Consider the following 26981-nt stretch of genomic DNA (forward strand, 5'->3'; position numbering starts at 1 on the left):
TGCTTTAGGCTTCATACATATTTTGTTTTCAGCAGCTGAGAGCCAAGGAAAGGTCTCAATTTTCACACATTACAATCTACTTACATGTGACGTTTAAAAAGAGATTAATACAAGTGCTACAAGTTGTTACATACAGCCTCTTTAAGGCTGTTGTTGTTGCCTTCATTGAAAGGGAATTTGATTCTATTGAATTTACACGTCGAGTCTCATTATATCAGGATGAGGAGCAGGGCGGGGGTCCTCGAGGAACAGGACTGAAGAACGCTGTGTAGGAGCTGCCTGTTCATATGTGGGCACCCTCCATAGGCGGTGAGGGCGCTGCTATAAGGTGGTGCATGTGGGTGTGGTGGGGAGAGGACACGTACAGCAAATACCGTCATTGACCTCAGCCTTGCAAGTCATTAAGTTCAAGAACACGGAAAGACCTGCATCTTGTTTTCCATGTTACATTTACTTTAAAATGAAGTTTCAACAGCAGTCGATGGTGAACGCTCCCAGGGTTTATTTATCGCAAGAAGGCTGACTGGCTGCACCCGTCCTCTCCATGTGGCAAAACCAAAAGGAAAAGAAAAAGGGTCGGGGAAAATCCCAGCTTCAAGGTTTTTGCCACTTCAACACTGTATTCAGTGATGAGACATGAGACAAATCCTGCATCTGCTCCACATTTTGTGAAATATAGAACAACTTCCTGGTCTGATATTTGGGACATTACTGATCTCAGTTTTTTGGGGGGGATTTCCCATTAAAGTTGTTTTTTTTTACAACATACAGTTGACTGAACATTTGGTGACTGAAGACAAACAATGTTGAAAAGAGATGAAAAATATCTTTGTGGCTACAAATGTGTAGTACTCATCTTTTTATTGGCGCAGCTTCTGCATATTTTGTTCATTGTCTACAATAAAATCTTACTAGCATCATTAAATCATTGATACTTTTTGGTATATTCTGAATGCGTTTCATTTTAATTTGTCATTTATGGAAATCTATTCACATCAATCATTTTCATGATCTTTCTATACTGATCATGATTTCCATGTTGCATAAATTACAAAACAACACACAGACTTTCTTCTGTTACTTGAGCAGTGTTTAATGATGAAAAGGTGGTTTTGTAAATCCCAGCATTGTTTTTTTTACTTGGTATCAGATCACAATCACAAGTCATTTATTGTCAGAAAGGCATTTATAAAATGTGTTGGTACATTTTGGTGTTCAGTAAACCATTTTCTTGAGATGTTTCTTCAAAGTATGACTGTGTTTTTTTTTTGTTTTTTTATTAATACCAAGAATAGGCTCTTTTTTCTTAAATCTGAGATGTGTACATTAAAACATCAGCATATCATGGACCTCAACAGCAACATTGTACATTCAGTGACGACTGATCGAAACCCCTTTAAAAAGGAGCAGTCATTAATTAGGCTTGTGACTTACAGTGCCTGTGCGGACAATGTGATTCCAATGAGGATTTTAATAAAATTCATGAGTTTATCCAGGCACACACACACGCCACACGCACGCACACGCGCTTCGATTACTTTCCCAACGTGCATCTCCAGACTTTGCTCATTTCCCTGCAGCCGCCCAATCTTCAAAACTCTGCGGGCATTTCCAGCGAGCAGCTGCACATGATAACTAACAGGGAGAAGCAGCAGTTATGAATGTCATTTGCAGAGACTGCTTGCTGAGTGAGAGAGCGAGAGAGACCACAAGAGAGAGAGAGAGAGAGACAGAGAGAGACAGAGGAGAGGCTGATTGAAGGTCTTAATGTTACATTTTAGCAGCGATTTGAAGATGTTTTCACCCCCCAGGAGTGTCACTCGAAAGCTCTCAGGGAAAAACCTCCGAGTGGAGACCGTCTTTACATCTGGGACTTGCAAATCACAGAGGCAAGATCGCTAAATGAAGCCTAAATCGCCCCTTTCCTCTTCGTCTCATCCTTTTTTTTTGTTTTACTCCAGAGAGTCCCAGAACTGCTTTTTCGTTCTTTCTTTTCTCTCCCAGGTTCTCCCTCATGATGACTGCTATAATTAAAGAGACTGGTCAGGGGGAGGGTGGGAGGTGGTGGTGGTGGTGGTTGGGGGGGGCTTCTACGGCTGCTCTCCAACTCATTACCAGATGTTCGGAGGTCACTCAAGTTTATACACAAACCCACGCACAAAAAGAAAAGAAAAAAAACCCCTGATACATTCATGTGGACTGATTCTTAGTGTTGATAGTGTCATTCATTGTAAGGTGAGAGTGGAGAGGGGAAAAAAAAGAAACGCCAAAGAAACACTGTATGATGACTTTTCACAACCTGTGAACACAGGTTCAACACAGAAGACAAAACTTCAAGTAAATCCATCAGTTTCTCTTTCGGGATAATCACACGATCTATGCTTTCTTTGGAAGACAGCGCTGTCATATCCATCCAACACCTCAGACGGGAAGCTTACGTCTTACGATGGTGACGTGTAAATGATTAAGCTCGACAGGTAAAAATGAACGTCTGACTTTATCAGGAGGAAACACACGCCTAGCTCCCTCCTGCCTGTCGGGAAACGCCATTTTAAGGGAGAGAAATTATGAGAATGTTCCTGACCACAATCTGATGAGGAAATATGCGGAGCCCTGTCATGATGTGTTTGTCGCATAAACACATTCTCACCTCTGTTTTGGGCTCCAGTGTTTTCCATAAAACATGTTGCGCCCTCTATTATGTCAAGAATCGCTCATGCAAGGATATAATATTGCTAAATATTTGTAACTTTGCTGATATAAACGCAAACATTCACTTGTTTGAAATGAAATCGAACGAAACTTTAAAGTTGTTATAATCCTATTTGTCTTTGTTAACACGGAGGGTTTGGATTTCATGTTAAAAATGTCCTGCTCAGACTTGAGATATGCACATGTAATTTGATATTCACACAAATATTCCATTGTGAGAACACAGGAACAGTTTTTTTTTCCAAGTTCAAGTTCAAGTCCTGTGAATGAATCTCCAGTTTCGTTTGACCCGCAGGTCAGAGTCTGCAAGAACTCAGACTGGTTGCCTCAGACCCTGATGTGACCCCTGCCCACAAAGCTCGTGGAAGTATGCCAAGCCAGCAGCAGACTTGAACCTGAAGTAGCTCCAGACCGACACGGCGCCTGGTGATTGTCCGTTCTGCTCTAAGAGGAAAGCAGCCTCTTGTCTTCTGGCTCGTCCAGCAGCGAAAACCGTCCTCATCGCAGATTCACGTGATGCCGAACGTTGTAAATAACGTTCTGGTAAGGCAGTGTTCCACATTGCACCACATGAAAGGATCAAGTGACAAACATCCTCAGTAAAAGTGAAACTAGAAGCTGTTGAGAGAGAGGGGGCAGCAAATGATTCAGGAATCCAGCAGATGGATCCAAATATTTGCTGTGCTAACACGAGCCAAGACCAGCAAAAGCTCCCCAACGCCTCCGCCTCAGGACTGTTTCCGGAAGGTGAAAATATCACGCGTTTTGGAGCCTTTCTTGCCCAGAGGTGGAGGCGTGGTGGTGGTGTTTGGTGAGGGCGAGGGCGTTGACGACGGGGAGGGTGAGGAGGGCTGCGGGGTGGAGGTGCCTCCATAGGGGCAGCTCTGCGAGTCTGGATGTTCACCAGAACACTCCACAGTGGGGATGTAGCGGCTGTCCCACATCCCGGGGCCGCACAGTTTACAGAGGTCGTGTAGGCTGCACGGGATTCTGGGCAGGAGGCGGAACTGGTAGAGGAGGCTGCGAGCCTGGAGGAACAGGACGAAAAGTGGCAAGATAAACTCAAATATGCAGCAGATATCAAACACAGTGGATTGAGACATTAAAATAAATCAATACCCCGGACTCTGGGTTCAAATTAAACAAAACAATGTCAAGGTCAGCTCTGTGCCGCGTTACCTAAAGCTAAAAAGCCGGCGTGCCCGCCCTGGATGCAAAATCTCGGCCGAACAACAAAAGGAGTTACACCAGCTGCATGCTAACATGAACTCACTGCCTGTGGTTGCAGCAGCACTAACACAGCATCCATAAACATGAGGACACAGACTCAGTAGCAAGGATGCAGATCATAAATCCTCGGCATGGCACGGCAGCATCCCATTTAGCACCTCAAGGCCTCCGTGGGCAGGTTACAGTATATCAGAGCTGCTTTGCTGCAGCGTTGGGCAGGGCTGCTTCAATGCAAACACTCTGACTTTGATGAAATGCAGCAGTCTGTGCTCACAAATCACTGACTATTCAGATGATGGATACCCATGTACTTTGGCTAACTAAATGCAGCAGCGTAAACACAATCGTTAAATGTCACTACATGTCATAAAAGCAAGAAAAACCCGGAGCATTTCACTGCGATACCTTGCGTAGCACCAGCTCTCCATTCATGTGCATGGAGAGGTTACTGAAGTGGAGCAACATTTGGTCGGTGGCGAGCTGCTGCTCCGTCACATCCTCCCCGTACAGGACAATGATGGCCACGCACAGGAACAGGTGGAAGTAGTCCGTCTGTGAAGAGAGGGATCAAGGGTTGGTGAGGGGGGTGATGCTGGAAGTCAAACGCTCATGTGAGGTGGCTGCATGAGCTCAACCACACATGAAGGGTGTGAATAAAGTCTTCAAATCAATTTGGGATTTTAGGGCTTCTGCAGACTTGGATTAGGGCGGATGAGCTGTGTGGAGCCATTTCATGTTTCTTTGTTTTTAAACGTTTTAAAACAAGTCCCCATTTACTTCAGTTGTTTAGACTTTTCAAGGACTTTTTGGGACTTTCCAGGCCAAATTCCCACAAATCTGTTTATTTCTGTTACAAAACACAGAATTTCTATGCTGAGAACTAGCTGGCTTTACAGAAGCTAACAGATAATGAAGAGAGGCATGAATGTGTGAACATTTCTCAACTGAACAACTTCAGTTTCCATTCTGCACAACATTTAGAAATTCAACTGCTTTTTAATGATCTGTGTCTACTTATGCATTTTTTTCAAAGACTTTCAAAGCCTCGATTTTCACCCTGAAATTCACACACTTTAGAGGATTGGAAGGATCAGTGGAATGAATATCTGCAGATTATCAGATATTTTAATCCAAAATCCACTGACGACATGGTCTCACATGTATTTAGTCAGGCCTTTGCTGCAGGGGACAACTTGAAGGTTACCACGGATCAAAGAGAGTCAGAGAATAGATATGCAGAAAATGCAAATTCACACTGAAAGCCAGTTCAAGGACAATGCAAATAACTGTAATGTTTGACAATTTTTGCTTAAAGACAAAAAGTAAATAAGGGGCTGAGCAGGACAAAGAAAGGTTAAATAAATATTTAAAAACCTGGACGAGTACGACTTTGTAAGTGTCAGTTAGTCTAAATATTTAACACAACAGGAGCAGCGAAGAACCAACTATTGTGGCACAATATCACACGATGCCTCCCTTTTCACAGAAAAATCAGATATCAATCAGAAATTGTTGCTTCTGGTCCGTGTGACATTCAACTGTCTAAAAACCGAGGTTTCGGTCTGATATCTCCTCTATCAGCAACTGTAGCTGAAGATCACAACGTGTAGCAGGAGTCTGAACAGATGTCATAAAGAAGAGAAAGACTGATATTTGACTCTGCCTCAGCGAGAAGTGGTGTTAAGCGCTGTGCCGTTGCGGGCGAGCACGACACAGACACAAGCTCACTGCAGCGTGAGACAAGACAGACGGGCGATTGATACTCGAGTTCACCTGCTTCATATATACACCGTGTATTTTACAGTTTTTAATGTACATTTGTCAAGCTGCTATGCTTTTAAGAAGTACTGAAATATATCAGTTGAAATGTGGGATTTTATATATGTTAAATCATCTCTGTAGAATTAAACCATTAAACCTCTCCACAACCAAGAAGTAATAAGACGTTTTAAAGGGATTTTAGGAGGATTACAATAGTCTGTGGTGACAGGATTTGAAGGAATAACATGGACTCTCTTTATTGGAGACAATGTGAGCACATTTCTGCACAGCCGCTGGAGGTTCATCCAAAATTTGGTGCTGTAGTGAAACAGCCAAACGCCTCTGTGTGCTCATTTATGCAAAGTTGTTCTCACAAACTTGTGTATGCAAAAAAAGCCGCTCGGACTTTGCCCTGACCTGATAGTGTGCCCAGCAGGCCTCCCACATGCGCAGCGCCTCTGTGTCGGGGAACTCTCGCTTGAAGCAGAGCAGGATCCAGCGGTGGCAGAAGAGCAGCTGGAGGCCGTCCTCCCCCAGTCTGGTCAGGTGCTGGTGGAAGCGGGGCATCATGAGGCGCAGCAGCTCCCGGAGGTACATCTGGAGTCGGGGCAGAGAGGGTACGCACTGCCTTAACAACGGCAATATTTTTTAGACATATTTTCGTATTCTTAGGCTGGAATTATGCCTCTCCAGGCTGCATGTAAGTGAACGTACACAGATGTTTTATAATTTAAGGATTAACTAGGAAGCAGCGTCGCTCTTAGGAAACCACGATGAAGAAAAAAAAAATAGAAAACATCAGTAAAATGAAACTAATTTCTCCCCGGTGACAGTGTAACATCTGTTAAATACATGTGATATAATTTGAATTTAATAATGTAAATGGACCATGACAAGAAGATCGACGATTTTAACTTGTAGTCATTTATTTTCCTTTGCTCTGTCAGAAGCTTGAAAAAACAGAAAACTTCCCAACAGGAGTTTGCATCAATCAATTATAGAAGGTGTCACAATAAGATTTAAAGGTCACGATTAGATTCCTTTTCCAGTTTAAACATTTTATCAGTCCTGAATGTCAATATTTGACTATTGCATCCGGATTTGTAAAGATCATCAGATCAATGGTTTGAAGGAGGGCGTTTCTGAAGCTATTCGACCAATCGAGCAAACACCTTCATGTTTATTTTCTTTGGAAGCATAATTCCAGCACAACCTGACAATTGTGCTCCACATAGAAGCATCCTACCAGCTGCCTCTCCATGTCTTCATCTCGTGGCGAGCTGATGAATATGGTGTTCTCCATGAGGCCGACGAAGCACCAGAAGGTGTCGCTTTCATCCTGGATCTCAGTGAGCAGCGGGGCCACCAGGTCAGACATGCCCTGGCAGTAGCCCATGTCTGGATTAAAAACTGCATAGTTGAGCAGAATCCGCCTGTGGAGAGAACAGCCGCGGACGTTTCAGTGCAGAAAACCTAATGCAAATTGACAACTGAGACTCATAAACATTACAATCTTTAGCTTTTTTTTGGGTCTCTAACATAAAAATGTTCACGACCCTTGAGCTCGGCCAAACCACTGAACTGTATGGTCCCACCCAAACACTCTGAATGATCCAACATGTGTTTCAGCATTACCGGTAATGCCCAGGAAAACATGGCAACTGGCTGTGGTAACCGGGGAGCTAATTAATGATCTGGCTTTTCTTTTGTGTATGGATTTAAACAGTAAAAAAATGGATGTCATCTGGAAAAACCAAGGGGGGTAGCAGACTTTGCAGTGGCTTTGTGTCTGTAAAATTAGAGATAAAAATGAGAAGAAGATCATGAATGACAGAGAGAAGGTTATCAGTGACATATCAGTACAATAGATGTGAGATATCTGAAGAGGCGTGAGATAAGCGCCGGTATCACCCCCTGCCCCAGACGCAGCATAAGACATAATACCTGCACAAATACCAGGAGCCTCGATGAGAGTCACTAAACTAATATGCTATTTAAATCCTCCTGCTCCTCGTTTAGAAAGCCATTAGCTCTGAGTATGCATCAAAAGTGCTCAGACGGCTTAGTCAGAGTCAATAAAGCATGAAACTCATTTGCGGCTCCCCCAGGGTTCAGAATATGAAATGAATAGGTACGCCTGAGCGTCGGGCTGAGGACTGGGAATGATAAGGATGGATGGGAGAGAAGGTGACAGACGGAGATAGAGATCGAGAGTGGGGGGGGTATAAAAGAAGAGGAGGAAGGGGGGAAATGAACAGAAATAGTCTGACCTCATGATCTCCACATTGGGGTTGTTCTCTCCTCTGAAGAAGTGGTTGCTGCGGTCTGTCCTCACCACGTCTTTGTCCACTGTGAACTGGACTTTCCTCCAGAACTCGCTGTGCTCCTCCGGGCTCATGGATAGCCTGAAAAATACACCAAAAAAACAGTTGGAATTGGAAAAGTTAGACCGCGCTAAAGAAGACTGGTTTCCCAAAGTTGTAACTGATTAGCAAGGCAGAAACTTGGGAAAGTTCAGCTGAGCAAACTCTAGGGAAATTAAGGTAATTAGGATAAGAAAATAAAGCCACATCAAATAATCTTTACCTCAAATGTTACTCTAGTGTAAAACACTAATGGTTTGATTCAAATGAGGTAAAAATGTGGGGGTGGGCGAGCAGTGGACTGAGGGGGTTTTTCACCAGCAAGCGCTCCATTGAGGATACTACCACAACCATAAAACCCCTCTAAATGTTAGGCACTATATTAGGAATGTACTCTGTGTATGGCACTAATGTACTCAAGTCCTAACAAGCAGAGGGGATTTAATTAACACTGTTTGTTTTCCATGTGGGCCCACCAGGAATAATGAGCGCACACCTGATGCAACGCCGCGCAACTGTTTAGTTTCAGAGCCGAGTGTTTGTGTCGTTGGACCCTCCCGAGCCGCCTCGCTGTCTCTCCTGAGGAAGACGCTCAGGAGTTCAGTACATGTTTTCATCACTTTTTATTTCTGAGGCTTGTATGGTAAAGGAAAAATATAGCTGGAAACATAATAGTGCCACACGCTGCACTAATAGTTTGTTTTTATTGGTTTTATTTCCTGTTTCTTCTTATAGGGGCAAATAAAGGGATGATGGCCAAAACACAGTGTTTAAGTGAAGCACTGTTTGTGGATTTCTGGGCTGATATCGATGTTTAAAATAACAATTTAGCCGGAAGCCGATGCTGATACCGATGTGTCTTGTTTTTGTGATTTATTCCCCATTTTGTGCCAGACAAAAAAAGAAAGGAACAAAGTCATTAAGCCTTTTTATTACACTGTCTCTGTAAGAGCGAAGATTCAATCACACAAACATATGAAACAACCCCTAATATAACCTTCTTTCACCTACCTACCTATTCACTGATAAGAATTTTTCAATACCTTCACGACCTAAAAAATGAATGGCAGGGATGTCACGAGCCAGGAGCTCATGGAAAATTGATGTGACGCAACAAATAAAGATCAGCCAGTGCCATCGGTGAGTATCGCCTTTGTGCTTGATAGCAGTCAACAAGGAGGATATCGGTCAATACTGGTGATAAGCAGATACAACGGTGCATCGATACGGTGTTCACAGGCTGAACAAGATACTTGACATATGCAAAGGTGTTTTTCTGAACAACGATCATGTTACAGTTAAAGAGAAGTGAACTCTGAGGCATAAATAGAGCTCTTTTGAATTTTAGGCACTGGTGCAAAAAATGAAATATAAGCACTTCCTCTTTAAGCCAGTCAGAGAGGATATTTACTTATGTTAGGCATGCAGCATGCTGTGCATCACCAGGAAACTCACTTACCCAACCTGCTTTTTGTGTTACAAAAAAAAACATGAAACTAAAGAATACATTCAACTAAAGAAAGAAAAAGAAAGATGATCTAAAGGTTGCCATTCATGATACCCACAATAACAATATCCATGATGTTCACTCTGCCTGTCGACCTACATCTGCAGTCATCCAGTCTTTGGCTACTCAAAAGTCTATTTACTAGTCCGAGCTGCATTTCCTCCACTTAAATATCCCAGCTAAGGAAAGGACACACGGTTAGGAGACGAGGAGCAAAACCACCGACATGTATCCTCTCTCCTAATGATCAACTAGTGGCCCCGGAGGCTGCTCCAGTCAAATGGTCTTTAAAGGAATCCACATCAGAGTCAGAACAAGGGCTCTAATTACCTGACTTGCAGAAGACCTTCTGATGTACTCAAAATGTTAATAGGTCGTACAGATGAAACCTGTCCAAATATCATATTCATTATGGACTGAGCTGCACAACGTGTGAAAATACGAGCACACTCGACCTTTTGGTGGTGGGGTGAAGACAAATAGACTCGGGGATGTGCTCCTGGGTGTGCATGTGTGTGTTTTTTTCCTTCTGAGGTGAGAGTATTATCTGATAAGCACTGACATGTTTTTACTCCAGAGACTTCTTTATTTCACACCCGGCACCTCCCCTTCACACTTCCCTGATTGTGGGTATTGATTGCTCAGCTGCCGCGACGAAAACACTCACATATGGTTGAACGTTTGACTGACTGAGCGTTTGGCAGCCGATGGTGCAGCCGTGTGACAGTTCATCTGCCGTTTTGCAGTGTCAAGAAGACTGCTGCGTCTTTGTCAGAATTTGTTTTCCATTAATTGATTTCCCTCCCCCCCCCCCTACTTCTCTATAAACACGCATTTATTTCTTTCTCCCCGTTCCTCACCTCCTCTGCTGAATGTCATGGTAGTGGGTACGTTTTTGCAGCCTCCAGGCCTCCCTCTCCTGAGAGGAGGAGTCATAGCTGTAGTAGTGCAGCAGGAACGGCCACACCTCTCCGCGGATGGATGGGTCAATACCACCGAAGAAGATGGCCTGGCGGGGAGTGAACATACAAAAGTGAGCGCGAAAGGTCAAACAGGGGGTGCTGTTCTAGCAGATGTGAACAAACTGTGCGCGCAGTGTTGCAAAATGCTGCGTAACCAAATCTCCAAAAGAGAAACAAACACTGTGTAATGTGCATGTCCAGCAAAAACAGAGCTCCTCTGTTCTGAGGAAATGTCTTGGTCACAGTCTAACTGCCACTGAGTCATTCCGGTAAGATGGTGAAGCTTCGACTGAGTCAAACCGAGACAACTTAAATGAGTCACAGCAGGGGGACACTGGCCAAAACCAGCCCGCTCATTATTCAGAGACTGGGGGCCGATTAAAACTGAAAGTTGTACACGCTGGGGATGAGTTTCGAAATGACTTTCAGTTTGTGTGATTCAGAGGGAAAATGTTGAAAAAATGTTTGACTGTATGGACAGAAGCAGGAGAGACTCATGTAGACCTGAAGACTGAAAAAGTGTGCACATGAACACAGACATACCTTACGTAGTTTATACTCCTCCTCCACCTGCCCGCTGTGATTGAGGTGACGCAGCCAGGTGGTGACATCCAGCCGCCGATAAAGCTTCTCCTCTGGGTGGGTCTCAGCAGACGGCAGGGTGGGCCTCTGGATGGAAAACTGCATGCAGGATTTCTCAACTGACACCTGACGGAAAGAGTGAAAATCTGAATAGAAAATTCCTGCGTCTCTGAGTAAAACTAGACTCAGAACTGGTGTTTCTTGGCTGTGCCCCGACCTGGTCTTTAAGCTGAGTTTCCCTGCAGCACTTCCACTGCTGGAAAACCTCGCCCAGCTTGTCCAGTCCAGCGTGGTGAAAGTGGAGGATCTTATATTGGCTCTCTCTGCTGGCGATCACCAGCTGGCCACTGGTGCACGCCTCATCGCTGCAACGGCACGAGAGAGAATGAGAAAGACGAGACACTTGTGTGTTAATAGACCATTTTTTACTCCTTACCGAACACATTTCTTAGACAATTTCTAAGGTTATTGTAGGTTAAAGAATTAAATAAATAAGATTTTAAAATTGCAAAAACATGCAGTGTTTATTTTCTTGTTAATTAAACCACTTTAATCTCAAAGAATATCCAAGGTTTGTTTTCCTCGCAAATTAATGACTTTTGGTCTCATCTTGTGAGTTTTTTTTGGTTAAAAGAACCACAATGCATCGCTTCGCAAAAATAATTGTAAATATTTGACTTTCACTGACTATAACCCCACTGCCCATGGCTCTGTCATTTTTCCCCTCCACTGTTTATCTCTGATCATATCTACAACTAATTTTCCAGTTATCATCAAAAAAAAACAAAACATGTCCTGAAACCTAGCACACGGCACGAGACGTTGCACAGTAGCGCGACAGTGTGACCCCCTCATGACTCCCAGCTGACCTGAAGAAGAGCCTCAGCGACCTCATGTGACCCAGGTCCACCCTGAAGACGCCGCACAACTGCTCCAGAGCCAGCACCTTCTGCTGCTCCTCCCACCGCGCGCCATGTGACTGGCCGCTGCTCTCGGAGGGGGCGTGGCTGTCCAGGCTGGAGGCAGAGCTTGCGGAGTGGGTCATGGACTCCTCACACAGCTCCCTGCCACAAAAAACACAAGGGATTTCCTATGAATTAGAATTTAATTTGAGTTTTTATTGTGCTAAAGCTGACTGAGTCATGGTTTTTTCCAATGAAATTCAAGAGGAATGGGACCTTCTCCTTTTCTTGTGCCTCATGTTGAGACACAGAGCCAGTCTTCTGTGTGGAACATTAATAATAAACATCATGCAGACGGCGGCCAGCGGTGTTTAGCCCAGTGATAACTGTGCAGACATGTGGGCTTAACCCGAGCTCAGCTCTGCCCTGTTGTTTTGTGTCTCAATACGGTTCAGCAAAAAGGCTCAGAATGGGAGGAATGCATGGAGGCTTCTGAGGACACACACACACACACACACACACACACACACACACACACACAAGGAAATCTGTACACACACAAATCACACTGTCTGCCGTCCAATTTCCCCTGTCATTCCCCCCATGGCCAGCATGTTGTTCCCGGCACTGAAACCTGAGCCGAGGGTTCCTCTGCTGCGGGAGGAGACACACTACACATATATGTCCAGAAACACACACACACACACACACACACACAAGCGAATGGACCGTAGCTAATGACCATAATGCACTCTCCAACACGTCTCGAGACTTGCTAACGCTGAGAAACAGGCCAACACATAAATGCGTTAAACCCGCTGACATTTGAGAAGCGGACGTCTAAATGAAGTTGTTTGCTGACTGCTGACTATAAATGCACTTATTGTCTGTTTAGAAAATGCAAACCAAACGCAGTTTAAACATTTTGTGTATTAAATCTCTAAAGTACGTATGTAAAAAGAGATGCACAGTTTCTCTCTCTGGTTTGAGTGAATTATTTGTGTAAAATGACACATCTCTTCCCTCAGAAATGTAATATCTACTTAGAAATATTCTACAGGCGGCATGTTGGTGCAGTGAAAAGAAGAAGGGAGGAAGGCCGAGCCTGATCTATTACACCCTGGATCAATCATGTCTGGCTAATCATTTCCCCCGTTAGCAGATGGGAAAATAACAAGGCTGATCAATCCAAGCTGCACAGTTTCCTCTGCTATCTAGTGATTTACTGCTCTCTGTCTCATGTATCATGCCACAAACCAGACTGGGGAACACAAGGAGACGGGGAGGGAGGCGCAGAGGGCTCCGGTAAGACTGCACTGTACTCGCTTTTTCACGAGTCCAATGACTGTCAGGCTCTGGGTGTTAACAAGGCCTACGAGCCCATTTACAGCAGACGTTTCCTCCATTCTTGCATGCTTGAAGTACAAGTGCAAAAAAAAGGTTTTTGCATATTTTTCCACATGGAAATGAAAGTGCATAAACCATGGAAAACGCGGCGAGAAACCACATGACTCTTGGCATTATAGCGCATATTGTCCGCTGTGCTGCATCCAAGCGGAAACCCAACGACTGATTAACAGCATCCGTCAGTGTCAACATGTACTGTACTGCAGGCAGCAGCCAAGCCGTAAAGCGTACAGAGAGTACATTATGTAAACAAGCTGTTTTGATGGAGTCAGGCTGCTGCAACCGGCATATCCCACCAGGCCAGGGTGAGATCAAACTGCCCTGAGGCCCCTTCAAAACACCTCTCCCCCCCGTACATGAGGCTTTGCCCTGGGGGAAGGTGCTGCCAGGTCACCCTGAGAACCAGGACCAAGGGCTGCATACAGGCCTCCAGGGACTCCCAGGCCCTTCAGCTAATCCCCTGGGGCGCGAGGGCAGACAGATGAGGGAGGGGCTCGGGTAAAAGGCGCAAGTGGTCAGTGCAGTTTTGAGCTTGGGTGAAAAAAACATCACATCATCAATTATTTATGATATTTTTATAATCCCAGAACTAGAACAGCGCTCACAACTGTAGAAGGAGTCTCGAAAGAGATTGCAAAGATGACAAGATTACATGGGACATTCATTTTAGACATCTGTTTTCATAGTGACATTAAAGGCTCTTTTTTTGTTGATTTGAGTTAAATAGAAAAACACAATTAAATGTTCGGCTGGGCAATATGGCCTTAAGATAATAATTTTAAATTTTTAGTACGTAGAAACGCTTTGAAAGGGCTCAGACTGAGCGATACAGTCAAATATCACGATATATTTGACCACATACCTTGATATCAATATTGCAACAATATCAACACAATAGGTTTTTTGATAAATAATCATCAGTAATGTGGATAAAATGACTGAGTATTAGATCAAGTAGAACAGTCTGGTAAGTTTCATCACTTTACTGTAACGCAGCCTTTAAAACCAGGAAAATACAACCATTATGCTGTATATCAATGTAGAGTATTTTAATTTTCTGCCACTTTATACTTCAAATTAACAACATTTTGGAGGCAAATATTGTCCTTTTTACTTAACTACATTTTTTTGGATAATTTTAGTTACCAGTGGAGGAAGTAACTATTTTACTACTACTATTTTTTTAAGTCTGTAATTTTATTTGTACTCCAAAAGTCATAGGCTCTCCGATCAAAAACGGGCCATTTAAAACATGAAGCTCTGCAGCAGGTTTGGAGACGTGACCGCTGAGCAGAACAGAGCAGGAGTTTGGAGTAATTTAGACTGAAGAGTCAGAGAAACACAAACCTCTTTGATTCAACAGATGGTATTGATAATGCATTAAACATCAATGACCAATAAGTAACTAATACTCTGAGTAGTGTTTGAGAAGAATGCTTTGTAGTTTTACTGAAGCATTAATACCAGTAGTTTAATCTGTAATGTAACTGTCCTCATACTTGGGTGCAGATTTTCAGCACTCTCTCCACCACTGGTCTCATCACAATAACAGTGATGAAATGTACATTTACTCAAGTACTGTACTTAAGTACAGTTGAGGCACCTGCACTTTACTTGAGCATTTTCATTTTATGTCACTTATACTTAGAAAAATTGTACTTTTACTCCACTACATGTGTTAACTTTAGTTCCTAGTTACTTTGCAGGTTGCATGCTGTGTCAGAGCCAAAGCTGTGCATTTTTAAATGAATTTATTTTATCTGCAACCAGATACAAGACAAAAATGAATGCACTGATTCCGATAATCAAAAAAATGCTAAATATTGGATCTGATAATCTGCCAGGTTGATAATCGGTTGAATGCTCGCATGCAGGATATAAATATACTGTATGTAAATGTATTTATATCATTTACTTTTGATACTTAAGTACATTTAATATCAAATACTTTAAAGACTTTTACTCAAGTACTATTCATATGGGTGGCTTTCACTTTTATCAAAGTAACATTTTAAAAACAATATCTTTACTTTTACTCAACTGTGACTTTAGGATACTTTTTACAACACTGATGATGACGATGTAAATCTTTGAATCAGTGTTTTAAGTTCAAAAAGTTACAGTGGGAGTCCAGTGATTGTTTGGCACTATAACAAAATAGTAAAGCAGAAAAAAAACTATGTTTCTTGCTATGTAAAGTTATTTCCTACTACTTAAACTTATTATTTATGATTTTTTAAATCTTCTTCAGGTCTTTAAATATTCTATATAAATACAGGAGAGAAAAAACAGCATGTAACCAGTGATAAGTGGCTGGAAGAGGACATTTTAAAGGATTTAAAGGCCTCACAAGCCAAAAACACTAGAAACCTCTTATCTGAGATATAATCACGTGCTAAAATTCTGCAAGCAAGGCCTCAGGAAGGCACAGTGACAGTCGACAGCGGTTTCATAAACTTCTGTTAAGCTTGAAAGAAACTTGTTAGGACGCTTGACAGAGATTGCTGTGGATTTCTCTCCCACCGCTCTCCTCTTTCTCCCCCCGCCTCTTTTCATCCGCTCTCGCTCTCCCATACGCCGTTCTTTCTCTTTGAATGATTCCAAGTGACATGTTTCCAGTTCCTGGCCCCTTAACAGTGTCAATTAAAGCAAGAGAGAGAGAAAGAGAGATTGAGTGGGTTCCAGGGTTTTGGCTGCTGCTCGGCTCTCTTCAGCGCTCTAATCCGGAGAGCTGACATTCAGCCCAGCACAACAACCCCGGGAGCACTGGGAATCAAAGGGCTTCACACAGACTTTAGGGAAGGGAGGGGAGACGGGGGAGGTGGGCGAGATATTTGAGAGGTGGGCAACAACGAATGAAACAATATTGAGGAAAAACTGAGAGAATGAGCAAGGAGAAAAGATGCAGAATACAGTGGGAGGCATGGACAGAGAAAGAGAGAGAGAGAGAGAGAGAGAGAGGAAGGGAAAACAGGGAAAAAGAGAGGATCGATATGAGTGCCAGAGAGACAAACAGCGAGCAGAGCACGGAGCAGCAGAGGAAGAGGAGGACAGAGTAAAGGTTAGAAGCTGTGAAGCAGAGAGCGCTGCCAAGTCACACACTGACTGCACTTACAGCAAGCCGGGCTCTGAGAGCGGTTAAACACACACTGACTCCCTCTCTCCCTCTCTCTCTCTCCTTGACACACACTGACACAGGCTCACACATTCTGGGCAACATGTCAGGCCAACATAGCTGCGTGAGGAAACGACCACGGAGGGAATCATAAAGTCAAACGGCCGTGAGGTCTGAGCAGCAACACAATCGCTGTCCAGATGGCTCGCTTGATTAGAGAACTGTCTCTGGAAGAGCTGAGGTTTTGGGTTTTGTGGGATTTGGGGACTTATTTAGGGCCATCTGTGATATCATAAAACATTTAGATTAAGAGCTGCTTTAAGTCAGTGAACCCGTCTTGAACCTTGATAACGTTTCATGCCTCCTACTGGAGTCATCTACCTGCTGTCCCTCCCAGGGGACATTCAGTTGTTGTGCAGTAAGCCACCGTGTGGCCTCCGGGCGTAAAACACCCCTCATGCAATCAATTCTTTTCTTTTTGGCTCCACCTTGTGGTCGTTCAGAGTAACTGAAAGTGTAACAAAGAACTATCTGGGTTAGTGTGCTACAATGGGCTATTACAGCTTGTCAATCAAAGTTTTTCAGATGAAATCTGCTGATATTTTCTGTCAGGAAGCGTGGAAGCAAATGAACGTTAGCTCCTCAGCTAATGGTGCAGCTGAGGGCAGATGTGAACATTGACTTATGTGACAGAGTGGTCAGTCAAAAATAAGAAGATTATCAACTGAGAAATCTTTGTCTTTGTAGTATTTGAGTTCAGTTGTATCACAACTGAGGGAATAAAGTGTGTGAAGAACACACACACAGCCCGCTCACTCTTTAAAAAAAAACACACAGTCTTATTTTACAGGGCACACAAATTTATAAATGTCTTCCATAATCCCTTAAATCTGTTTGACAAAAATAATAAAATGCATCTTATAAATCACAACTACGGCTGCAATCAACGATTATTTTCATGATTAATCTGTGAATTGTTGTCAAAGAATTGTGAAAACTGCTCGAAGCGATTCAAATTCAAATTTTTTCTTTTGTCCAACCAACAGTCCAAAACCCAAAGACTCTCCGTTTACTATAATCAATGAGAGCAAATCCTCACATCTAAGAAGCTGAAACCAACAAAAAATGTTTGACATTTTTGCTTGCAAAATTACTAAAACGATTATTCAAATATCAAAATAGTTGCCAATTAAATTTCTTTGGATATACTCATCGATTAATCATTTGATTGTTTGTTGGAGCGGTTATATATTATGCACCTGAAACCACAACATTTCCCTTTATGGCAAGGTGTCAACTCTAACCTTAACATGAAACCCAATTAACTTATTTACACAGTTTCATAAGAATGTACCGACGACCAGCATTGCTAAAGGAACATAGGTAACACAAATGCTAACCTGAATCCTTGAAAATAAAAGTCTGTGGGTCGATTTATATCCAAACAAGGGACCTTTTTCAGAAAGAATAAACTTAAAGGGGCACTATGTAGTTTTCGAGAAGAAATTCAAACTGAAAATTGTATTATTTACAATATGAATGAGGTAATAATACAAACTCTTTTCCATAACTGAATAAACAAGCTGTTTGAAGCTAGAAAGGTGGCAGGGTCCGCCAAATATAAACAAAGTAAAACAGTATGAAACTGTGTCCTTTAAGGTCAGTTTGTTTATCATGAAAACAGAAAGAGTCAAAATTTAAACTCTGCTGTGTAAAATGAAAAATACAGAACGTAATACTCTCACTGACCTGCTTTCACTGTCCAGGAAGACTGAGCCGCTGCTTTCACAGAGGGCCTCGCTGACGGGGGAAAGGCAGAAGGGGGAGGAGAAGGTGTCCGAGTCCGAGCCCATGGTGCTGTCCCGACTCACTTCGTCCGACAGCTCGCAGGAGCCCTCGTCGCCCTCCTCCCCCGGCAAGGGCAGCTGCTGCTGCGGGTGCAAGGAGGGATCAGCTCCTGCCTCGACCACCAGGGTGTGACTCTCTGCTGAGGTGCTGCTGGTGATGTTCCTCTCTTCATCCTCATCTTCCTCCTGGGCTGCTGGGTGACGGGAGTGGGGCCTGGAGGGAACAGCATGATGTATAATAATGATATAGAGCTGCACACTTTATCACAAATGTTTCAGTGTAACTAGGAACAAGGAGCGTTCTGAATTGATATATCATGAAAATAACTTTTTTAAAATAATTTTCAAAATGTTTCTGTGGATCCGATACACATTTTATATAAGAACTTCTGTACCGTCGGCCTCGGCGGCGTGCGTTCCTGCGTACAGGGGAGCTCTCTGGCGTGATGTAGCGCAACGCCTCCTCATCCTGCCTCTGGATGCGGGAGTTGGGCACCCAGGTCAGAATCAAAGTGGTGCCCAGGCTCTCATCCTTCTCCGTGTGCACGCACAGGTAGCCTGCAGGGGGCAACATTAACCACAGTACAGTTAGGAAAGGTTCAGTTGAGGGAAAATCAGGTAAGGTAAGAGGAAACATCGAGGCTTTTTATGAGCAGCAGACAGTTGAAACCCTGAGGCAAACATGAAACCTGAGAGGAGATAAAGACACAAAGACATGACGACACAGAGGGAAACTTAAGAGGTGAGTGACGACTTTGCAGATCGCTCACACAGACAAAAATGAAGGATCGCGGAAGATAAGAGATGGAGGAATTAAGGAAATGCTACTGAACACAAAAAGGCAACTAACGTTCACACTAGGCCAGAATCACACACCCTTCACATGCGTAAAGCTGGTTTAAATAAATTGACTCTGTGCTGCAGCAGTGTTGGTAGCAGGAGGAATCTTTATAGTTCGACGGTAGCAAAAGTGAGAGTGTTGCAACAGCCTGAATGATGCTGACAGCAGAACATCTGGCCAACAGCTGTAACTATGCCCTCTGTTTTAGACTCATTTTTAATCTTAGCCTTTATAAAACTTGACGTCTGTATATTTCTGGTTTGTATGCTGGTTTTTCAGGCTGCAACTAATGATTATTTTCAATGATTCTTCTGTCATTTATTTTCTTAAATAATTAATATGTTGTTTGGTCTGTAAAACGGTGGAAAAGCTTCTAAAAGCCCGGGTAACATCCTTTAAAAAGGGGCACTATGTAGCTTTGGAGAATAAAATCAAACTAGATATTTACAAAATTAGTGAGGTAATAATACAAACTCAGAAATATTATTTTTTTTCCATAACTGAATAAACAAGCTGTTCTCAGAGGAAAATAAAGTCCCCAGAACATTCATTCATTATACAGTCATGTAAACAAAGAGAGTTTGTTTATTCAGTCAATGAAGATCTTTCACTTCTGATTAAAATTTCATCCCTAAAACTACATAGTGCACCTTTAATCTCTTGTTTTGTCCACAACCCAGAAAGATATTCAGTTTACTGTTATAGAAGAGTTAAAAATCCAGAAGATTCACATTCAAGAAGCTGTAATCAGAGAAAATTGACTTTTTTTCTTAAAATAGTTGCTGATTAATATAACAGTAGACAGCTAACCAATTAGTCGATTAATCGCTGCAGCTCTACTTGTTATTCTGTATTAATATGAATAAAGAAATGTGTAAATGTGTAAATTGGAGGGAATTCACACCACAAAGAAGTCCAGCTGGAAACACACTCCCTCCATCAGTCCCGTCTTACCTGGGTGGTGCTCTGCCAGGCCGGGCAGGGGCTCTGCCGGGTGCACACAAACATTATTCTTGGAGAAGATGATCTCGCCGTCCAGGCCCGAGCGCAACGATGTGCCCCCCGCCCCGGGGTTAAAGGTCAGGAGGTCGGAGGCCTTGGAGGAGGCACGCCGCAGGAGCCGACCCAGAGACATCTCCTCAGGCACCGGGACGCTGGGCCCATTCTGGGAGCAGAAAAGGGAGTTTTAGGCAGAGCAGGGGAGGACGGTCCATGATAGAAATGGAACGGGGGTATGAAAGAGAGAAAGAGAAAAGAGGAAACATGACAGGTTCATATTTTAAAGGACAGTGTGACGAGGCTTGACCGCACAGATCCTCACCTACACTTCACCTCCTCTGTCACACGTGTGCCTGTATTTACTGCAGTGTCCTTGCTGCAGAGCACCCTCTCCCCTCTGTACTTGTTCAGCATTTCACTGTGCCACTTCTTCTTTGTCCCCACCTGCACCCACTAACACAAACACATTCACAGGATCCGTGGCTACTGTACTGGTGTGTCACTGAACGCGTCCCACCCTCTGTAAACAGCACACGCACACATACACCGGTGTGTACACACGAGGAGAGATGTGCAAACACACTGCACGCCATCCGTGTGAAATTCCAAGCAGTTATCGGTAGCCAACAGATGTCGTCTGAACTGGGATCAGCATGTCACACCGGCAGAGTTTAACTTGTCTGCTTCAGAGGGAGAGTCTGCTGTGATGAAACAAACTTCAAATCAAGTGAGAAGTAAAGCGGCTCGTTTGATGTTGTGTTTCTGAGGGCTTTCTTCTTTTGAAAGGGAATCTTACTTTTACCGCTCAAAGCACTAAAAAGTCAAACTCTTTCTGCTCACCTCGCACAGATCTCACTTATTCATTCCCTTTATCTCGGCTGTCTGTATGTGTGGATCATGCGTGTGTTGCCTTGTTTTCTCGCTGGCTGAACGCCCACACGTACTCCCCACTCCATCTGAGGAATGTTCCCTCCTTTTTCCTCACAGGGCATGTTTACCTCTGCCTGATTAAGCAGGCACCCCACTTCCTGATGCCAGGCCCCAGACAGGAAGTCTGCTGGCACGACACCCAGGCTAACCTCGGAGGAGAGACTTACCGTAGGCCATCATTTGGCATACAGTTGAGAAAGTGGGTGGTTTATTTTTGTGCATTTTTGTGCAGCACATCTTGTAAAAAAAAAGGGGCTGCCGTTTCTTGCAGATGTCAGTAATCTTGGGCTTTTATCATTTAGTCGAGGGCAGTAGTTAATGAACTTAACTATATAATAATACTAATAATCAAATGTAATCATAACCATAACAAAACTTTGAAAATTGACAATAACTTTTAATGCTGATTCTAGTGTAAGTTCTTCTGATTTGTCCAAGTGGTGTTGCCGTACCCCAGCTAAGACCACTGCTGAACTGCTGAGGGTGTGTACAGTTCATTTCAAAAACATCAGCACTTGAGTATACAGCATGTCACACAGAGTGTCACATAACTTATATCACCGACACCTGTGGTAGTTTTCCAAAGGTTTTTTTGGAGTATGAATAAAATAATAATGTCATGCTTAATTCCTGTCAGAATGTTTCTCATCAGTTGTTGATGCGACACTTTTAATGTGACACTGTACCAATAATAACACCTCACGTCAGCCAGGACATGCATGAAAAGGTAACGTTGAGGTCAACACGTCATTTTGTGCTGGAAGTAGAAAAGGGGAAAAAGAAAAAAAAAAACAGATCAATGAAATAAAACACCCTATTAGATATTATTGTAAATGAATAAATAAACAAATAGTTAATCCTTTGGCGTGTGGATTTTTAAATATTTATATTGAAATCTGAGGACACCCCACAGCAGATTCAGTCCCCTAATTTAGACTCCATGGCTGTTAGCTACAGCCTGAGTTTATTCCAGGGGTGACCAAACATTTTCCCTTCAAAGGCAAAAACTGAAAGTTAATGGTGGACTATGGGCCAAATGCAAGCACCTATTGAACTGTATTGTTAAAAATGGTACTAAAATCCCCAGTCCCCTCAATTGACTGAACTCCTGTTCATATTTGAAGCTCACACAAAACACAAAAACAGTGGTATACTTTATAGTTTTTTGATTATTTTTTGTATTTTTTTCATACAAACATCTGGCAGGACAACTCAGCTGTTATAGTGGGCCAACACTGGCCAGCGGGCCCCACTTTAGGCAGCCCTGGCTTATTCTATTTATTGTCAAAAAACAGTGAAACAGTCTAAAATCCAAAGACAAATACACACCAAAAGAAATAGAAACTAAGGCCAGCAAATGTTTGGCATTTTTACTTGAGAAATTACAAAATTCTATTAAAATGTTGTTACATTTTCTGTCCGTCTTTTTAATCTTAATAATCTTAATAATTCCCAAGGTAGACTGCACTAATGTTATTTTTTTAGACCTTTTTCTCCAAGTCTGAAAACTTAAACAAGTATTTGGTAGTCAGGTAACCAAACCCCTCTGCTATCCGCAAACCACAACATTAGACTACTACTTAACATTAGAGGCCACTGGGCTATTTGCATGCTAACTGCTTCAGACAACATTAGACTAATACTTATGTAAATATGACTAACGCCGTGTCCACACACTCTGACTCCGCATTCCTGCAGGACACTCGCTCTGAAAAACATGCCATCTGAACATGATGTGTGTAATGACAGGCTGGTGTCCTACACATGACACACAGCTGTTTCCAGTCGCCTCACGACAACAATAACATATTTGCTGCTGTGCTTCCATCCAGTGGTTATTTTGGTCTGTATGTGATTACAGGGACACTCAGGTCGGGTCAGTTTGATAGGGCTCCCTCAGGCTGGCTGTTAGAGGGCGTTCATCTTTTATTCTGTCAACACCTCAGTGTGCTCACACTCACACCTCTCCCTCTCTGACATTTTATCAAATCACAACCATAAACTCGTCCGGTCTCACTGTGACCTGCAGAGAACTATGAACAGATTCATTCCCCGATAGAGAAAACATTTAATAAGAACTTGAAACATACACCACGGAAATTTAGCTGCGAGTATGAAAGCCACAAGCTTCCAGGGTCTCAGCTTCTCACCTCTGGGCTAAATTAATTAAGTTGTCACGCTGACATTTGAATAGAGGAGCCAATACTGAACACCCCCTTTTTACATCTGCGCTGTACGCCGACGTGCCTGGGGCAGCTGAAAGGAGAGCGGCCACAAAGAAGCCTGAAAAACAAGGTTTTTGTGGACCCTGCAAAGGCTGGCGAAGTCAGGAGGAAACTTTAGTGTTTAGTGCCTCAGTGGGAGTGTGTGTAGACTTTAAAGGCTTTATTACATCTGAAGATATATATTAAAGCATGTAAAACTTACTTCTCTGTCAAGGGGAGTGTTATATTGAGCTTCATGTCATAAAGTGATACACTGCGTGCCCTAAAATTTAAGTACACCTGAACAGGAAGTTCAAATAACCTGTTAAAACACACATACCTCCTGTAAAAGCCAGCTGGTTTGGAGCTTATTTGATCATTTCCATAAGCAAAGATGATTATATACTTCTGCTCCTGTGCAATTGTGCCAACATTTTCTGATTACACTTCTCGCCTTAAATTGTTTTACACTCAGAAAACTAACAAGAGCCTGAAGGATATATTCTCTGGGTGGATAAATCGGCCAATGTTAGGCGAGCTTATCTCAGATATATCAATATCAGCATGTATTTTAACTGATAAGCTACAAGAAATGCTTGAAGTAGTTATGATTTAGGTTGTCTTGCCAGAGAGCGCTGACAAGTTTATTTTTTAATGATGAAACGTCCCGATCCATAAATTTGAATTACTTCATGACGAAATGTCAGGGATCGATGTCGGAAATGTTTGTTTATGGCACATGTTCACGTGAAAATAAGAATATCAGCCATTTTCTAATAACTCTCAATAATCCTGCTTCAGGTAGGCAATCCACCTCCACTTCCTCTACATACGTGGTAGAGAAAAATACCCTTGTAAGACTTGGGTGCAGCAGCCGAGGCGTTTAGGGCACCACCTAAGCCAAATAAATCTTAAATCAACATGGAGAGCATCAAAACTAACTAAACAACTTTTCCGAGATCTATTAGTTTAAGTCATTAAGCTCCTGTGTTGTTCAGAGATGTACAATATATATCACCGGGATAAATGATCGTCTCCATATTGGGAAATTTATATTATCAGCTTTATATCATATCGGACAGATTGTATCCAATAATACAAAGCCAAATCACTTTCACTGACCACAGCGCGGCTCACATGCAGCTGCAGGGAAAAGCCGCCTGGTTTGATCACAACAAATCTTATTAGAGTTATGAAACATTAAATCATACATCGTTGCTCACTACATCCCTTCTTACCCTCATGTGTGAGCAAGCTACCAGTTAGGAGCTTCTTTTAACAATATAAAAAGGTGAAATCATCAGTGACATTATCAGTATTTGCCAGGAGAAGCAGGTAATTATGGGTAGAGCCCGACCAGTGTGCAGTTTTTGGGGCCAATACAGATATCGGGGATTGAAAAATGACACACTTTATACACATTTTTTGCAGTGATCCCTAAAATGTGGTTATCGAACACAAATATTAAGTGATTTTTACAGTTTAACAATAAAATTCAGTGTCTTCACTCAAAATCTAATCAAAATAAATCACCACAAGCTTCATTTTCGCACCGTTTTCTTTAAAACGCTAAAGTTTTCACATCAACAACATGGGCGCCAACACCAATATATCTACGATACACCGATATCATCCGATAACGTCAGCCAAACGATACATCGGTCGGGCTCTGGCTATAGATTTTGTGCTTCCCGAGGTGTTTATTTCATGATCTGCTCTCGCTTTTTAAACTTGTTTAGCACACAGATATAAAAATGCTCCAAAATGATGCCTAATTGCATATTTACACAGAAAATTTGAGGGATGACCCTTAAACCCCCCCTGCAAACTACATGCACACTAGTATACACTGCCTATCATGCAGCTCAGTCAGTGTACACTAGTGTGAATATAGATGTAGGGTGTAGGTCAACTCTACCAAAATAAAAGGGCTGGTTGCAGGTGGTGTGTGCCTGTCCAGTCCTGGAGGTGCCTGTGTGTAGTAACAGAGCAGCCTGTGCAGCAGAGCAGAGGCGGGCCGTAATGTCGGGGGCTCCGTCAGCCCATCATCGGTCTGACAGGCAGCATCCGCCTGACAGGAGGAGGGGAGGATGGGACAAGGCTTCTGCCACCGCAGCACTATTCCCACACACAGGCCTGTCCTAATATCCTCATGTGCCTGTGTGTGTTTTCGGCCCAAAGGAAGGGGACTCTCTATCTGTACCACCTCACATACAGCATTAATATTTTAGTTTAGCTGCCGACACCATTAGCTAGTTGCAGCCACGGTGTCCGCCTTCACAGCCAACTTTAAAGTTTGTTTCCCCGCAGAAGGCAAATGTTAAGAGCCGGACAAAATGTGTCTTTCTGCTGCTGTTGGCATGCACCTGTTCGAGGAGGAGAAAATGAATGAATAGCGGCGGCAGTATGTAGAAGGAGAAACGGGGCCAAAGCGGCTCACCTTCAGTCCCGCCGCAGAAGTCTACAGCCCATGTCGGACATCCATGTCAGCGAGCAGCCGGGGACCGAGCGAGCGTGTACCGGCGTCCTTTCACCGCCTTTTCTCCCGGATTCAGCTCACTTGTTACGAGCGGTAGTCTTGTTTGTATCCTTGTGTTTTCCGACAGTGACACCACACGTTTGACTGCTGCTCTCTCTACAGCGAAAAAAAAAACCACACTTCCGGTTTTAATTTTCGAAATAAAACCTCCCCCCTTTGAAGAGCGTGGTGTCTGCGCTTTAATGTGTAAGCCGGACTTGTCCTACTTCCTGTAACTACTCGGTCGTGTGGGTCTAACTTGACTAACCAGACCAATCCCCCAAATTTCACTGCTTCCGGAATATCAAGGAATTTTCTATCACATCGGGAATTTTAGATTTAAGACAGAAAACACGACCAGCACCAGGGCGTGACAGCAGTTTAAAATATATATTATATATTGTAAATATATTTACAAAAGTGATCATCCTGCCTTGAAGATATGACCCCTTTTCATCATTAGTGACGTCTAAGGGTCACTGGGAAGTGCTTGAATGCATCATCAGGACCAGAGCTGGAGTCAGAGCATCCCGTCACACCGCTGCTGGAGGCTTCACCTCTCCATTTAAACACCTGATTTAGGCAGTTCAGGCAAAAAATAATTGCCCTAGAACAATTTATTACCCGAAATGGAAAAAATAAAAAATAAATTAAAATAAATGCCTTTTTTTTTTTTTTTAAAAGAAATCATTAGTGGTAAATTTGACAATACAAAAACTAATTTATATATTTATGTACATACTGTACAAACTAAAAACTGTATGATGAAACTGAAACTAATACAGCAACAGTATCCTCATCATATATTTGTTGGCAAATAACACTTTTTCTTCACAATTTTGTCAAACTGTTATTTACATAATAGTAATATTTAAGTTAGTGAAGAGAAAAACTCCAGATCGTCTTGCAATGGGATCACTCCAGCCGCTACGCCCGTCCGTCAGCATGTTGACGTTCTGACGCATGACTACTCCGAGGTCATTACTGCATTATTACACGAGTTCTCAGTACTCGTGGGTCGGATCACACCCATCTTGGAACGGACAAAATTCAAAAAAACATCTGGCAAAGAACTCAACATCGCTTCTGCAGTAGTTCCCG

The 26981-nt window shown here is 42.9% G+C and overlaps 1 protein-coding gene across 2 annotated transcripts; it reads right to left on the minus strand.

Annotated features, from left to right (window-relative positions):
• Positions 1-1010: 1010 nt before the first annotated feature.
• On the minus strand, positions 1011-26002 carry tbc1d16 (TBC1 domain family, member 16). Of its 2 annotated transcripts, XM_084371340.1 has the most exons (13): positions 25803-26002; positions 20184-20394; positions 18784-18946; positions 18291-18602; positions 11987-12181; positions 11335-11482; positions 11079-11243; positions 10434-10582; positions 7974-8108; positions 6950-7136; positions 6121-6300; positions 4348-4494; positions 1012-3740 (listed from the first exon to the last, which is right to left on the minus strand). In XM_084371340.1, the coding sequence occupies exons 2-13, from the start codon at positions 20362-20364 to the stop codon at positions 3441-3443; spliced, it is 2262 nt and encodes a 753-aa protein (XP_084227466.1). In that variant the 5' UTR covers positions 20365-20394; positions 25803-26002; the 3' UTR covers positions 1012-3440. The 2 variants fall into 2 exon arrangements, with proteins under 2 accessions (XP_084227467.1, XP_084227466.1); XM_084371341.1 differs by lacking the exon at positions 25803-26002 and having other exon boundaries at positions 1011-3740; positions 20184-20388.
• Positions 26003-26981: the final 979 nt, after the last annotated feature.

This window comes from Pagrus pagrus (assembly GCF_965226575.1).
Source record: "Pagrus pagrus genome assembly, chromosome: 13".
NCBI classification, from domain to species: domain Eukaryota; kingdom Metazoa; phylum Chordata; class Actinopteri; order Spariformes; family Sparidae; genus Pagrus; species Pagrus pagrus.